At 37.2% G+C, this 17,525-nt stretch overlaps 1 protein-coding gene across 2 annotated transcripts in view; it reads left to right on the top strand.

The window, feature by feature from the left end:
- Positions 1 to 17,525, top strand: part of ZNF148 (zinc finger protein 148) — a 136,221-nt gene that overhangs the window by 68,324 nt on the left and 50,372 nt on the right. For both annotated transcript variants that reach the window (XM_090266102.1, XM_090266111.1), the window contains exon 4: positions 5,060 to 5,399. In XM_090266102.1, the coding sequence (XP_090122228.1) occupies positions 5,076 to 5,399 (324 nt within the window). In that variant the 5' untranslated portion in view covers positions 5,060 to 5,075. The remainder of the gene's footprint in view (positions 1 to 5,059; positions 5,400 to 17,525) is intronic.

The following is a 17,525-nucleotide window of genomic DNA, read 5'->3' as shown; positions in this document are numbered from 1 at the left end:
CTTAATCCCTTCACCTGTTTCACCTGTCCTCCCTACCCACCTCCCATCTGGCGACCATCAAAACATTCTCTGTGTCTGTGCTGCTTTTTCTGTTCTGCTTGTTTGCTTATTTTGTTTCTTTGATTCGATTGTTGATAGATATGTATTTATTGCCATTTTATTGTTCATAGTTTTGATCTTGCTCTTTTTCTTAAATAAGTCCCCTTAACATTTCATATAATAAGGGCTTGGTGATGATGAGCTTCTTTAACTTTACCTTGTCTGGCAAGCACTTTATCTGCCCTTCCATTCTAAATGATAGCTTTGCTGAACAGAGTAATCTTGGTTGTAGGTCCCTGCTTTTCATCACTTAGAATATTTCTTGCTAATCCCTTCTAGCCTGCAAAATTTATTTTGAGAAATCAGCTGGCAGCCTATGGGAACTCCTTTGTAGGTAACTCTGCTTTTCTCTTGCTGCTTTTAAGATTCTCTCTTTGTATGGTAACCTTTGGCATTTTTATTATGGTGTGTCTGGTGTGGGCTTCTTTGGGTTCATCTTGTTTAGGACTCTCTGTGCTTCCTGATCTTGTAGTCTGTTTCCTTCATCAAATTAAGGAAGTTTTTTTAAAGTATTTTTTCAAATAGGTTTTCAATTTCTTGCTGTCTCTTTTTCCAGCACCCCTATGATGAAAATGTTGGTGTGCTTGAGGTGTTCCCAGAGGCTCCTTACACTACCCTCATTTTTTAAAATTATTTTTTTTTCTTGCTGTTCTGATTGGGTGTTTTTGTTTTTTATATTTCAAATTGCTGATGTGGTTCTTGGGTTCATTTACTCTATTGTTGTTTTCCTGTAAATTGTTCTTCATTTCATTTAGTGTATCCTTCATTTCTGACTTTGTATGGTTTCCATGTCCTTTTATATGCTGTTGAAATTCTCTGTTTCATCTACTCTTTCCCTCAGTTCATTGCCCATCCTTATAACCAGTGTTTTGAATTCTGCATCTAGTAGCTTGCTTGTCTCCATTTTGTTTATTTTTTTTTTCTGGATTTTTGTTCTGTTGTGTCATTTGGGCCGTGTTTTGTTGTCTCTTCATTTTGGCAGCCTCCCTGTGTTTGTTCCTGTGTATTAGGGAGAGCTGTCTTGGTAGTATGGCCTAAAGTAGTCAGTGTCCTGTAGGGTCCAGTGGCCCATCCTCCCCTATCACTCAAGCTGGGTACTTGAGGTGCGCCCTTTGTGTGGGCTGAGTATACTGACATCTTATATTTGAGCCTTGATTGCTGTTGGCAGATCGATGGGAAGGATTTACCCAGGCCAGTCAGCTGCAAGGACTGGCTGTGACCACTGACCACCAACCTCTGCCCTCCATGGAGGATCAGCTGGGCAGAGGCCCGCTCCACAGAACAGGACTTAACATTTGCAGGACTCTGGTGTCCTCTGAGTCTGCCCCTTGAGTATGTTGCTTGTGGATGTGGTTGGTTAGTTGGTGCTCTGATGTGGTCTGCAGTTGTCCACTGGGTGCTCAGGCTTGGGTTTCCCAGGGGGTGCAGGCCAAGGTCAGCCACTGCCTATATTCTCTCAGAGATTACTTTGTATAACTATTATACAAAGTGATCTGCAGATGCCTGCTACTTATGCTATATTTGGAGATGTCCAAGCAAGGCCAAGCAGTGAACCAAGGCTGACTGTTGCTAGTGCCAGGCCTGGTACCACTTAGCCACAGGTACCAAGCTTGCTGAGGCCTGGCGCTGCTTGTTTGAGAGGATTTAGGAGAATCTGAAGCGTGGGCCAAGATAAGCCTCATATGGAAATGCCATTGGAAACAGTGTGTGTGGACCTGAAAGCTGGGTGGAGTGGACCCTCAGGGGATCACCAGGGAGGAGCAAACAGTGTGAGCCAGGTTGATGGAATCTCAGCTATGCCCACGACTGTCATTTCTATGGGGTAAGGGCTCAGAAAAGGGACAGTGGCCTCTGACAGCAGTTCTGTTGGGAGAAGCTGTCCCCTAACTCTTGTTCTGGTATCACACAGTTCAGTTTCTACCCTTATGCCTCTGGTGCATTTCAGCTTGCAGCCTTGGTGCAGGAGCTCAGAGGGCGTGAGTCTGTGTAAGTTTGTGCATGGGCCCTTTAAGAGGCACTGCCTGGGAATCTAGATGTTTCTATCTTCCACAGCCTCAGTCCCCACTGGTTTTCACAGCTAGAAGTTATGGGAACTGATCTTTCTGGCAGTGGAAATCTGGGCTAGGGGGCCTGCTGTGGGTGGGACCCCTCACTCCTGAGGTATCCCTCCCAGTTTTTATCTGGTACACAGGGGTGTGGGACCAGGCTATTCTTTGTCTCTGCCCCTCCTACCAGTCTCCATGTGGTTTGTGTTTTAATTCCGTAGTTATAGGACTTGATTCAGCTCCGTTTTTTTCGGTTGTGAATAGTGGTTGTTGTATAGTTTGGTTGTAATTTTGACATGATTGTGTGAGGAAGCAAGCTGTGTTTACCTAGGCCACCATCTTCAGGATATGCTCAATTTAAAAGAATTGATGAGGTACGTGATCAGGACATTGGAGTTGGGTACTACTGCTTTAGGGAAATGCGGACCTTGCCTTGAGTAAACAAGTCAGCTTCTACTTTGTCCACTTTTTAATAAAACTAAGTTCTGTCCTAGGTCAGTTTCTGTAAATTCATATTTTAATAAACTTTTCACATTTTCTATATTCTTTATCGCTTCTTAAAAAATCAGCAACTATGTGGCAATAGCAGCTGTAGCAGCCACAAAGAATTATAATAAAGGATGTCTTTCTATAGAAATAAGTCCTTTTTAAGTTAGGGGTTTTCCAAATTTTTTAAGAAAACAGTAAGTAGATTAGAGAAATATAATTTATTTGGTAAGAATTTCCAAAGAAATGTCCAGAATAAGCAAAATTTAACCCTAAAGCACTTAAGTTTCACTTAGTCATATGATAGCTTATTTTCTAAGAAATGCATTAAGTAGAATATTTAGTGAGAACAGTTATTTGGTGATATATTTAAAATCTTTTTCTTTTAGATTTTGTTTTGCTACTTAGAGTTTTTAAAAAGTCAAATTGGATTCTTGGTTATTTGTTCTATGTATCCTAGGCTGATAGTACATGGTACCTGGGAAAACAAGATTAGCAAGTATGAAATACATTTTTATTTTATTTACCTCTTTGTTCATATGGTTTTTTGAGCTGTTTTAAGTAAAGGTTTCTCCCTAGATGAAAGCCTTAGTAAAAGAAATGGTGTTTATATTTTAGTAGTATATTTGAATTTAACTGATCATTTATTTTACCTCTGAAAGCTGTGATCAAGTTAGTAATCATTACCTACCTGATTGATTTGGGAAAGAGGTGACTAAACCGAAATGTAATTAATGCATTTACTAATTGTGGGCCCTTCTCTTTGGGTTGGTTATGTATGTTTATTTTATACAGTCTTAATAGAAGTCGGTTTTAAAAAACAAGCTTTATACCAATCCTTCGATCTCCTTTGAAATGGTGTTCTGTTGGATTTCATGATGGTTAGTTCCTAGAGTAACACGATGGAAGATGAATTAATAACAACCAGAGTTAGAAGGGCAGATTTAATATTGCCACCTTTTCTAAAATAATAGGGAAAATAAGATGATGTAATAGTATCTAGTTTTTATCATGACTTATTTATTTAATCATGTAAAAGTATTTAAGTCTATATAAGAAATGAAAATATTACTTTTATTTCATTTTAACAAATTTAAAAACATTTATAAAAATAATTTATTATAGAAAGTTTTCGAAGTAGAGATAAATATAATTATAGTTAAAAATTGCTAATTTTACCACCCAGTGGTAATGTTTTCATTTTAGATAAACCTATGCACATTAACACACACACACACATACCCGTTTATATTGGGATATTTCCCCAAATTTTCAAATATTTTTCAAGAATATTTTTAAGACTAGATGGATTTTTTGTTTCAACAGATTAACTTTTTATTGATATACTATAGTAGCTGACAAATTGCACACATCACAGATGTACATCTTGAAATTTCACAAAGTGAGCACACCTGTGCAACCAACATTCAACTCAAGAAAAACCATTGCCAGCTCCCAGACAGCCCTCCCTTCCTGCCTTCTCTCAGCAGCGCGTCCCAAGGCTAGCCATTCTGATTTTATTTTTAAGAAAAAATATTATTGAGATATAATTTACATGCAATAAAATTAAAATTACGCATTTTAAGTGTGCAACTCAGTGATTTTTAATAAATTTACCGATTGTGCAACCATCACCATGGGCTAGTTTTAAAACATATGTATAAATATATTGAATCAGTTTTCTTTTGTTGACTATGTAGTGCATTTGCAGTTTTTCACTATTGTAAACACTGCCGTGATTTTTTGTGTGTGTCTTGGTATACATTTCTGATTTCATCAGGTTAGGTTCCTAAAAGTGTAATCACTGGTTCAAAAAATATGTGCATTTTTATGACTTGATACATAGCCCAAATTGCTTTTGAAAGTTGAACTAATTTATATATCCATTATCACTAGATGAGTGTCTTTTTTTTCTTTTCTTTTCTTTTTTTTTAACCATCTCAACTTTGGACTTCATTTTTTAAGTCATTACCAGTTTGGTGGATGAAATATGGTACCACTGTTTTAATGTTAATTTCTTTTATTGCTACTGTAATTGACTTATTTTATATATTTAGGGACTGTTTCTAAGTTTTCTTTCATGATTTGCCTGATAATGTTTTGTCAGTTTATTTCCTAATGAATGAATTTCTTCTTAAGATATTTTAATATATTAAAGGATGTGAATCCTTTGTTACAAATACTTTTTCCTAATTTGCTTAATGTCAGGCTCATTTTTTATAAAATAATTGGAGTATGCCTTAAAGACACAAAGGAAAATTTATGTTTTACTCTACTTATCTTGGTAATTTAAAAATTGGAGGCCATACCGAATTACATGAGTGAAATTTTTCTATTAAAGTGTGTTCTTTTCATAATTTAATTAAAAAATTATTAAGTAGACATAGAACTAATTTATTACGCTTTGTTGCCAAACTTGGTCTTTCTAGGCAGTTATACTTAAGCATGAACATTGACGACAAACTGGAAGGATTATTTCTTAAATGTGGCGGCATAGACGAAATGCAGTCTTCCAGGGCAATGGTTGTAATGGGTGGAGTGTCTGGCCAGTCTGGGGACCTGCAGGACTCGGTACTTCAAGATCGGAGTATGCCTCACCAGGAGATCCTTGCTGCAGATGAAGTGTTACAAGAAAGTGAGATGAGACAACAGGATATGATATCACATGATGAACTCATGGTCCATGAGGAGACAGTGAAAAACGATGAAGAGCAGATGGAAACACATGAAAGACTTCCTCAAGGACTACAGTATGCACTTAATGTCCCTGTAAGTAGCTTCTTTTTAAAATATTAAACATATAATTAGAAACATAATTTTGTATTAAGTAGTACTACAAGTTATTGAAGAAATTTCAGGAAATGTTTGATGGCTAAATAGTTTAAATGGGTGTTTTAAATAGATACCCCAAATAATGCAGGAATCGTATTTTAAAAGGCAAAATTAAGTTTGTTGTTACATACGTTTTAGAAACTTATCTTTTTCAGGATAACATTTATTTCTTCATCAAGATTACTGTGTGTTAAATTTTAAGTGCTGAATTGTTAAAGATACTGTGTTTTGTTTTAACTTCTGGGTTTTTCCTTAATGGGTAGAAAGATTGATTCTGGAGCATAATTAGAAAAAGATCATGCACTTGAGGGGTTTTTCTTCAAATTCTGTAACTCAGCAATTCCTGCCGCCTTTACTTTTAAAATTATCTTTTGAAAGTATATCAGACCTTTAGTCTTTTCTATCTATTCTAGATAGCATGGCTTATCACCTAAGGTATTCTTTTGTAGAAACCCATTTTTATTTTTACCTGACAACGAGCAAAACCACAACCATATGTAATCCTTTTCTATGATACTAAACCTGAATTCCTTTCAGTAAATTTAACATACTGTACTGTTTTTTTCCTTCTTCAAGACCTTCATATATCCTGCCTATAATATTCCTCTCAGGCATTTAACCTAGTGCTTCACACCATCACTCTGCCACTTCTCTGCAGTCTAAGCTGAGTCCCTGCTATAGGGGCTTGTGTCTCTGACAGATTGTAGGCTCTACAAGAACATGAAGTTTGTCTTATTTTCCCTTATATTCCAGTTGTTGGCAAATGGTGTGAATAAATGGGAAACTGCTTATAGTTGTGTTCTAATACATGTGCATACCAACTTTTACCTGACCTATTGCAGTAGCCTTTTCTTTTTTTAGCAGTTTGATATGTTGGATTACGTTAATTGATTTTTGAATCTTGAACCAGTTTTGCATACCTGGAATAAATTCCACTTCGTCATGGTGTATAATTCTTTTTATACATTATTGGATTAAGTTTTCTAGTATTTTGTAGAGGATCTTTATATCTTTGTTCATGAAATATATTGGTCTAGTTTTCTGTTCTTTTTTAAAAGTATCTTTTTCTGATTTTGATATTAGTAATCCTGGATTCATAGAATGAGTTAGGAGCATTCCCTCTGTCTGTCTTCTGGAAGAGATTGTGGAAAATTGGTAAATGTCTTCCTCAAATGCTTGGTAGAATTTACCAGTGAATCTGTTTTCTTTGTTAGAAGGTTATTAACTGCTAATTCAATTTCATTTATAGATATAGGCCTATTCAGTTTGTTTGTTCTTTCTTATGTGAGTTTTGGCAGATTGTGACTTCCAGGGAATTGATCAAATTCATCTAGGCTATCAACTTTGTGAGCATGGAGTTGTTCATAGTATTCCCTTATTATTCTTTCACTTTCCATGGAGTCTGTACTGGTGACTTATATTAATTTTTTATATGTTCTCTCATTTTTTCTTAGCTTCACTAGGGTCTTGCTGCCCTTATTTATTTATTTACTTATTTTTAAATTTATTTATTTTGCTGCTCTTCTTAAAATATAATTTTTAAGTGTAAAGTATTGTTAACTATGTTTATATTGTTGTAAAACACCTCTAGAACCATTTCCTCTTCCAAAACTGAATTTCTACACTCATCGAACAACATTTTCCCATTTTCCCTCCCCTGCCCAGCAGGGGCTTACTGATTTCATTGATACTTAGAAAAAACCAACTTTTGATTTCCAGTTTTGAGTTTCATTGATTTGTGCTCTAATTTTTATTTCTCTTCTGTTATTTTGGATTTAATTTGCTTGTTTTACCGCCTAGCTTTCTAAGGTGGAAGGTTAGAAGATTGTTGTTAGATCTTCTTTTCTAATACATGCAGTTAATGCTGTAAATGTCCCCCCTGGGGAGGTAGCTCACTTGGTGGTGTGTTGTTCTGATACTCCAAGGTCGCAGGTTTGTTCCTTGGTCAGGACACCTACAAGAATCTCCCAATAAATGCATAAATAAGTGGAACAACAAATTGATGTTTCCCCCTCTCCCTACCCCCTCCCTCCCTCCCTCCCTCCCTTCACCTCTCTCTCTAAAATCAATAAAATAAATTTTCCTCTAAGCATTGCTTTCACTGTGTCCCACAAATTTTAATCTCTTGTGAGATTTCTTTTTTAAATTAAATTTTTTCGGGTGACATTGATTAATGAGATTATTAGGTTTCACGTGTACAATTCTATGATATGTGATTTGTATGTGGCATGTGTGTTTAGTACACAATGGTGCCATATATTTGACTCCATTTACCCTTTACTACCTCTGTCACCCACTTCCCCTTTGGTTACCACCATACTGTTGTCTGTCTTGAGTCTGTTTGTCTTGTTCAGTTATTATTTTTGGTTTTATATCCCACATATGAGTGAAATCATGTGGTTCTTGACTTCTATCTGACTTATTTTGCTTGGCATGATAGTCTCAAGGTCCATGTTGTTGCTAATGGCAGTATTTCACCTTTTCTTCTTGCTGAGTAGTAGTCCATAGTAGATATGTACCACATCTTCTTTATCCAGTCAACTATTGAAGGACACTTTGGCTGTTTCCATGTTTTGGCCACTGTGAGTAATGCTACAGTGAACATAGGAGTGCATATATCTTTACGGATAAGTGTTTTCAAATATTTTGGGCAGATACCCAGAAGAGGGATTGCTGGGTCAAATGGTAACTCTATTCTTAATTGTTTTCAGGAACCTTCATACTGTGTTCTTTAGTGGCTGTACCAGTTTACATTTCTGCCAACAGTCAATGAAGGTTCCTTTTTCTCCACAACCTAACACTTACTGTTACTTGTCTTGATTGATGATAGCCATTGGAACAGGTGTGAGGTGATATCTCATTGTAGTTTTGATTTGCAGCTCCCTTAATAGCTAATGAAGTTGAGCATCTCTTCATATATCTGTTGGCCATTTGTATGTCTTTTTAAGAGGACCTGTTCAGGTCCTCTGCCCATTTTATAATTAGATTATCTGTTTGTTTGGTGTTGAGTTGTGTGAGTTCTTTATATATTGTGGCTATTAACCATTATCGGAACTGTTGTCTATAAATATCTTCTATTCAGTAGGCTGCCTTTTTGTTTTGTTGGTCAATTGTTTATTTTTTAAATTTGTTTAAAAAATTTTTAAAGTATATTTTATTTATTATGTTGTTACAATTGTCCCAGTTTTTTTTTCCCTTTGCTCCCATCCGCCCACTATCCCCTCTTCCCTCCAGCAGTCCCATCCCCCTTAGTTCATGTCCATGGATAGTGCATATAAGTTCTTTGGCTTCACCCTTTCCTGTATTATTCTTAACTTCCCCCTGTCTATTTTGTACCAACCGATTATGCTTCTTAATTCCTGCACCATTTCCCCCTTTCTCTCCCTTCCTCCTCCCAGCTGATAACCCTCCAAATGATCCCTATACCTATGATTCTTTTCCTGTTCTGGTTTGCTTAGTTGGGTTTTGTTTTTATTTTTTAGATTCATTTGTCGATAGTTATGAGTTTGTTGTCATTTTAATGTTCATAGTTTTGATCTTTTTCTTAAATAAATCCCTTTAACATGTCATATAATAATGGCTTGGTGATGATAAACTTCTTTAGCTTTACCTTGTCTGGGAAGCACTTCATCTGCCCTTCCATTCTAAATGATAACCTTTGCTGGATAGAGTAATCTTGGTTGTAAGTCCTTGCTTTTCATCACCTTGAATACTTCTTGCCAGTCCCTTCTTGCCTGCAAAGTTCCTTTTGAGAAATCAGTTGATAGTCTTATAGGCATCCCTTTGTAGGTAAGTCTCTGCTTTTCTCTTGCTACTTTTAAGATTCTTTATCTTTTAACCTTTGGCGTTTTAATTATGTATTTTGGTGTGGTCCTTTTTGGGTCTAGCTTGTTTGGGAACTCTGTGCTTCCTGAACTTATATGTCTATTTTCTTCACCAAATTTGGAGAGTTTTCCTTCATTATTTTCTCACTTAAGTTTTCAATTTCTTGCTCTTCCTCTTCTCCTTCTGGCACTCCTATAGTTCAGATGTTGGCATGTTTAAAGTTGTCCCAGAGGTTCCTAAGCCTCTCATTTTTTTCAGTTCTTGTTTCCTCATTCTGTACTGGTTGACTGTTTTTTCTTCCTTATGTTCCAAATCATTGATTTGAACTTTGGTTTCCTTTCCTTCATTACTGGTTTTGTGTGGATTTTCCTTTGTTTTATTTAGCATAGCCTCCACTTCTACCTTTATGTGTCTGCCGTACTCAAGCATATCTGTCAAGCTTGTGAGCATCTTTATCACCGGTGTTTTGAACTCTGCATATGTCAGGCTGGCTATCTCCTTGTTTGTTAGGTTGGCTATCTCCTTGTTGCTTAGTTCTACCACTGGAACCTTGATCCGTTCTCCCTTTTGGGCCATACTTCTTTGTCTCCTTATCTTGACAGGTTCCTGTGTTTGTTTGCCTCTGTGTCTTATATAGAGCTGTTGCTCCTGTGACATTGTAAGGGGCGGAGCCTTAGGTATTCGTTAGTATAGAGTGACCTGTTTAACCACATTTTGGGGCTGTATGTGGGGGAGGGGTCTGGGAGGGAACAATGCTGCTTGCTCAGAACTTCCCCCCTTTTCCAGGCACTTCTCCCACTTTGGCGCCTCTAGCTGTTGCCCTGGCTGTTGTTCCCAGAGTGGGTGGATCTGCAGACATTCTAGCACTCTGGAGGCCCTTTAAACAAGCAGACTCTGCTGAAAGACCGGTAGTTTCTTCCTCCACCCCAACCCCCACTGGTTTGCACAGTCAAAAGCAATAAGGCTCTATTTTCCCTGGCACTGGGACCATGAGCTGCGTGGTCTGGTCTGGTGCTGGGAGCCCTCCCCAGGTGTCCCTCCCGACTTTTTGAAATGTGTGACTGCACTTTCTGCCAACCTTCCACTGCGGCTGCCACTACAGCTGCCGTCACCACCGCAACTGCACCGTGTCCTCTCTGCCCTGGCTCCGCCCCTCCTACCTGTCTGGATGAGTATTTCTTCTTTATATATTTGTTTGTTAGACTTCCGTGCAGCTCGACTTTCTGGAACTTCTTGTTGTCTCTAGAAGGTAGTTGTATTTGAGGTAGTTGTATTTCTTTAGTTGTGGAGGGAGACTCAGCGTGTCTGTCTAGGCTTCCATCTTGCCCGGAAGTCCCAGCCAATTTTTTTTTGTTGTTTTTCCTGAGTTGTGTCAGTTCTTTATATATTTTGGCTATTAACCCCTTATTGGGAGGTGTTGTTTGCAAATATCTTCTCCCATTTGGTGGATTGCCTTTTTTCTTTTTGACAATTTCTTTTGCTGTGCAGAAGCTTTTTAGTTTGATACAGTCCCCTTTATTTTTGCTTTTGCTTCCCTTGCCTTTGAGGTCAAATTAATAAAATCCTCTCTTGAGATTTTTAAATTGGATCCATATGTTTAGAAGTGTGTTTTTTAATCTCCAAGTATTTTGGAATCTTCCAGCTGTTTTTCTGTTACTGATTTCTACTTTAATTCCACTGTAGTTTTAAGAGCCTATATGGTGTGTTTTCTAGTCTTTTAAATTTGTTACAGTGTGTTTTATGGCCCTGAATGTAGTGCTCCATGTGAGCATGAGAAGAATGTATGTTCTGCTGTTGTTGGATGAATTAGTCTGTATGTTAAAATAGCCTTTTTATTGGGCTGACTGACTGTAGCCTGAGCCTTGTTTAATCTATATTTCATATAGTTTCTATAGCGATATTCCCCAAATGAGAATTTTAATTGTAACTCCCCTGCTAAAACTACTTCAGAGATTCCTTATTTCCAAACAGCTAAAATGTACTCTTTTTACATGGGCTGAAAGAGACTTCAAATCAGGTCTCTTCTTAACCAGCTCCTTACATATAATAGTTATTTAAGCCCCTTTCCCTGCTTTGTCCTTTAAGCATATCAAGTTACTTTAGTTGCCCAGGTCAGGTCCACTGTTGTTTTTTCTATAACTTCTGTACATGTTGCATGTACCTGTACTATTTTTTGTTTGACAGTATACCATATTTCATTTCTCAATTTAAAGGCTTTCTCTTTTATATGCATTTCATTATGATAACTTATTTTGTTTTTCTTTTCTTGGAAAACTGTAAGGTCTCTTTTCTGAAGCCTGTCTTTTAACTTTGTGTTGTCAATACCTAGGCTATTGTAGGCAATTAAGTATTTTTTGAGTGAAAATACATATATTTTTTTTAACTGATGGAGTTTATAATGGAGTGCTCTCAGATCCTGAGTTATAGTTCAGAGTTTTGACGACTGCGTAAACTTGTATAGCGCATAGCCCATCAAGATATAGAACATTTCTGTCATCTTAGAAGATTTCTTTGTTTCTTATCCTGGTCAGTCCCCTCCACAACAGTTGTTTGTTTTGATTTTCTTTTTCCCACCACAGATTAGTCGTCCTCTGGGAACTTCATGTAAATGAACTCATATATAATTCTTGCTTTTGATTTTTTTTTTTGCTCAGCATAATGTTTTAGCAGTTTATATATGTTGGCTTAGTGTTCCCAGGAAGTACTTTATTTTTTCAAATTGTTGATTAATATTGTATTGTTTTATCCTAAATTTTGTTTATTTTTCTGTTTATGGCTATTTGTGTTAGTTTTCAAAATACTGCTTTGAACATTCTTGTGTACATCTTCTCTCATTATTGGGGGGTACATTTTTATAGAAGTTAAGCATTTCTCTTATGGTTTCATTTCGTTTAACTGATCTACTGTCTATCTTTGCATCAACATTACGTTATCTTCCTTGCTGTATCTTTTATAGTAAACATCAAAATCAGGTAGTACAGTCCTTCAATTTTGTTATTCTTTCTTTTTTCTTTCTTTTTTATCCTCACCCAAGGACATGCTTATTGATTTCAGAGAGAGGGGAAGGGAGTTAGAGAAACATCAGTTGGTTTTCTCTCACATGCACCCCGACTGGGGATGAACCTAACCTAGGCATATGCACTGATTAAGAATTGAACCCATGACATTTTGGTTTATGGGACAATGCTCCAACCAGCTGAGCCACACCACCCAGGGCTGATTTTGTTATTCTTTTGTAAAATTGTTGTGACTAATCTAGATTCTTTGAATTTTCATATAAAAATATATAGAATCAGCCTTTCAGTTTCTTTAGAACTAGCTAGGTTTTGATTGGGATTGCATTGATTCTATATATTGACTTGATGAAAACCAACATTTAAACAATAGTGACTTTCAATCCATGAACATGGTATAATCGATACATTTATTTAGGTTTTATTTAATTTATCTTAGCATTGTTTTATAGTTTTCACTGTAGAGTTATTGGACATTTTTTTTCTTCCTTCTTTTCTTTTTCTGTTTGGACATATTTTCTTAAATTTACTCCTATTATTTCATCTTTTGGATGCAGTTATAAATGGCATTGAAAAAATTTAATGTCTTAATTGTTTATGACTAGAATATAGAAATGTTGCTTCTTTTTATATTGACTATGTATCTGGTGACTTTTTACGTGTACTTATTAATTCTAGTAGTTACTTAGGTTTATTCATGGTCATATTGTCTGATTATATTGATCATACATTATACATCTTCCTTTTTAATCTGTATGTCTTACTTTTTCCTTATTGCAATGACTAAGGGCTCCAATACAATGTTGAATATAAGTGTTAAGACTTGGCATCTCTGCCTTGTTCTTGATTTTTAAGGGACTGCATTCAGTTTTTTATCGATAAGAATTATTTTAGCTCTAGATTTTTTATTGATGATCTTTATTCGATTGAAGAAGTTTTCTTTCTAGTTTGTTGAAAATTTAAAAAATGAATGAACGTAAAACTTCATTAAATGATCTTTCTCCATGTATTAGATGATCATATGTTTTCTTTCTCTTATTATCTTAAGATAATGAATTACATTGATTTTCAAATATTAAATCAACCTTGCGTTCTTGGAATAAACTGATCTTGGTCATGATCTGTCATCATTTTTATATGTTGTTGTAAGTTTACTAATTTTTTTAAAGAATTTTTCTGTTTACATTTATGAGGGATAATACTTTGCTTGTAATATCTTTATTTCTGGTATACTAGCCTCATATAAACAGGTTAAGAATATGTCATCCTATGTTTTGAAGTGTTTGTATAAGATAGGTATTATTTCTACCTTAGATATTTGATAGGTTTTTACCAGGAAAGGTAATCTGGGCAGTGCTGTGTTTGTGGGAAAGTTTTAAAAAAATACACACACACACGCACACAGAGTATTCTCTCACTTATCGTGGGTATTACATTCTAGACTCCCCCGCGATAGGTGAAAATCCGTAAAGTAGGAACCTTACATTTATTCTAGTATGTATATATTTTAAGGCTTTATAAACCCTTCCCACACACTTATAAACCGTTCCCAGTCCTTTATTAACCTTTCGCACTCCCTTATTAACCTTTTCCACACTTTTATAAACACTACTTATGTTCTTAAACATATTCTACGCTCTTAAATCTATGTGACTTTAACAACATACGTATACAGTACTGCAAAATCCCACGATATAGCGAAAAACCTGCAATAATTAAATATAATATTTGTTAAAATCCAGTGAGACAGTGAGGCCACAATAAGTGAATCGTGATATAGAGAGGGACTGCTGTGTGTGTGTGTGTGTATCTCTTCTATGCTCTTACAGTTGTCCCAATTTTTTCCCCATTGTCCCCCTCTCCACCCAGTAACCCACATTCCTTTTGGCAATCACAGCATCTCCCCACCCCCGCCGTAGTTCATGTCCGTGGGTCATGCATATAAGTTCTTTGGCTTCTCCATTTTGTACTGTTCTTAACATCCCCCTGTCTATTCTGTACCTGCCAATTTGTACTTTTTAAAGCCTGCATCTTTCCCCCTCTTTTCCCCCTTTCCCCTTCCCAGCTGGTAACCGTCCAAATGATCTCAATATCTGTGGTTCTGCACCTGCTCTGGTTGTTTGCTTAGTTTGTTTTTTAGATTCAATTGTTGATAGTTGTGAATTTGTTGCCATTTTAACGTTCATAGTTTTCATATTCTTTTTCTTAAATAAGTCCCTTTAACATTTCACATAATAAGGGTTTGGTGATGATGAACTCCTTTAGCTTTACCTTGTCTGGGAAGCACTTTATCTGCCCTTCTATTCTAAATGATAGCTTTGCTAGATACAGTAATCTAGATTGTAGGTCCTTGCTTTTCCTCACTTTGAATACTTCTTTGCCAATCCCTTCTAGCCTGCAGTTTCCTTTGAGAAGTCAGCTGACACTCTTATGGGGACTCCTTTGTAGGTAACTCTCTTCTTTTCTCTTGCTGCTTTTTGGATTATTTTATCTTTAACCTTTAGCATTTTAATTATGATGTGTCTTGGTGTGGTCCTCTTTGTTTTGGTCTTGTTTGGGGCCTCTCTGTGCTTCCTGGACTTGTATGTCTACATCTTTCACCAAATTAGAGAAGTTTTCCCTCATTATTTTTTCAAATAAATTTTTCAGTTTCTTGCCCTTCCTCTTCTCCTTCTGGCACCCTTATGATTCGGTTGTTGGCACATTTAAAGTTGTCCCAGAGGTTCCTAAGCCTCTCCTCATTTTTTTCAGTTCTTGTTTCCTAATTCTGTACTGGTTGACTGTTTTTTTCTTCCTTATGCTCCAAATTGTTGACTTGAACCCTGGCTTTCTTCCCTTCACTATTCATTTCATGAGGATTTTTCTTCATTTAATTTATTATAGCCTTTACTTCTTCCCTATGCATTTGCTGTACTCAGTCATTACTGTGAGCATCTTTATCACCAGCATTTTGAACTCTTCATCTGTTAGGGTGGCTAGCTCCTCCTTGCGTATTTCTCGCTCTGGAGCCTTGATCTGCTCCCTCTTTTGGGTGATACTTCTCTATGTCTCCTCAACTTGACAGCCTCCTGTGTTTGCCTCTGTGTCTTAGGTAGAATTGCGGCACCTGTTGTTACGTTGTAAGGGGTGGAGCCTTAGGTATTTGTCAGTGCTGGGCAACATGTTTCACCTTGTTGTGGTGCTGTATGTGGGGGAGGGATCAGAGTGGTAACGATGCAACCTGTTTGGCCCTCACCCCTTTTCCAGTCATTTCACCTGCTTCCCATATGCTACTGGCGCCCCTCTACCGGCTGCTCTGGTGATGGTTCCCAGAGTAGGTGGGTTTGTGTCATTCTAGGACTGTCGGAGTCCTTTAAATGGACTCTGCTGAGAGACCAGCAGTTTCTTTCACCACCCCAACCCCCACTGATTTTTGTAGCCAGAAGCAATGAGGCTTTATTTTCTTGGCGCTGGACCCATGAGCTTCTTGGTCTGGCCTGGGACTGGGATTGCTCCCCAGGTGTCCCTCCTGGCTTTTATGATGTGTGACTGCTCTTTCCACCGCCGCTGCCACTTTCTCCCTTCTTCGCACTGCGTCCTCCCTCCACCTTGGCTCCCCATCTCTGCCCCTCCTACCTGTCTGGATGAGTATTGCGTCTTTATATGCAATTCGAATTTCTGGCAGTTCTGGTTGTTTTTTGTTTTGAGGTAGATATAATCCTTCCTGTGGTAGTGCAAGTTGGCAAAATGTGTCTACCTCTGCCTCCATCTTGGCCAGAAGTCCTGATATCTTTAATATATTTACTTACATGACTTGGCCCCCACTGCTCTCTTCCCACATACATGTCCTCTTCACTACCCAGGCTCCTATACTCCATGGCAGAGCATTCCACCTCCGTCCCCTTTGTAGTTGCCTTTCTCTCCTTGCATGTAGCTGGCTCTCTTTATGCACTGTGCTGATCCATGCCCACTCTTTTGATACCTTCCTCATCTTACTTAGCTTCTGAACCTTGTTCCAGGTTGTCCTTCATTCATAGTATGGACCCTTATGCTCCTTTGGCTCTTCACACCTCATGTTAAGTTGGTCTTGTATGAAGAGAACCTTCTCCCTGCCATGAAGATGCCCTCTTTATCTTGTCTGGGATCTGATGCCATGTTCTGCTCCAGTTTATGACTTTGGGAGTGAGTGGTTTATAAAGTGTAAGTGGATAAAATGCTATTGAGATCCAATGTACTCTTCACCCACTTTCCATCAGGGTTACATTTTATTTAACTATAGTAGTCTCATAATCAGGAAATTGACATTGCTACAGCATGTCCAGTGTTACATACTTCATCACATATGTGAGTGTGTGTAACCACCACTATAATCAAGATATAGAGCTAATCTATCATAGCAAAGGTCTTCCTTGTGCTATCCCTTTGTAATGACCCCCCCCCCAACTGCCGCACCATTCCTTATCCCTAGCTGACTTATCTCTAATTTTGATCTCTATAACTTAGTCATTTTGAGAATGTTGTGTCAGTGGAATCATATAGTATTTTGAGGTTGACTTTTTTCACTTAGCAGAATGCCCTTGAGAGCCATCTGAGTTGTTGTGTGTATTAATGATTTGTTCCTTTTTATTACAGAGTGATATTCCATGGTATGGATGAACCACATTATAACCATTCGGTTATTGAAGGACATTTTAGTTGTTTTCACATTTTGGCTATTACAAATAAAGCTAGTATGAACATTCATGCGTAGTTTATAGATGTACATATCATCCAGGATACATACTCTGTCATACTCCTACCACCAGATATAGTCACTACTAACATTTTGATAGATGTACTTCTATGCTTTTTTGATATGCATAACATGCATAGGATCATGTTTTTTTGTTTGTTTTAATCCTCACCCGAGGATATGTTTTATTGGTTTTAGAGAAAGGGGAAGAGAGAGAGAGAGAAACATCAGTTGATTTCCTCCTGTATGCGCCCTGAGTGGGGATCGAACCCACAACCTTTTTGGTATACAGGATGACACTCAAACTGAGCTGCTAGCCAGGGCCATGTTGCTTTTTATCCATTCTTTTTACTTACCAGCATGTTTTGTATTTTTGTCAACACTCTTATTTTTCTGATATTTCTTAAATGTCTGCTTGTTATTCCATATTTATGGATAATCCATAATTGAATCCTGTTCCTTCTGATAGTGATTAATTTGAGTTGATTCTGAGAATGAATTATGAAGAGTTGA

This window comes from Furipterus horrens, unplaced genomic scaffold (assembly GCF_987537825.1).
Source record: "Furipterus horrens unplaced genomic scaffold, mFurHor1.1.pri manual_scaffold_1, whole genome shotgun sequence".
NCBI lineage: Eukaryota > Metazoa > Chordata > Mammalia > Chiroptera > Furipteridae > Furipterus > Furipterus horrens.
The sequence above is the reverse complement of the archived record's forward strand: the minus strand, read 5'-3'. Positions and strand labels throughout refer to the sequence as shown.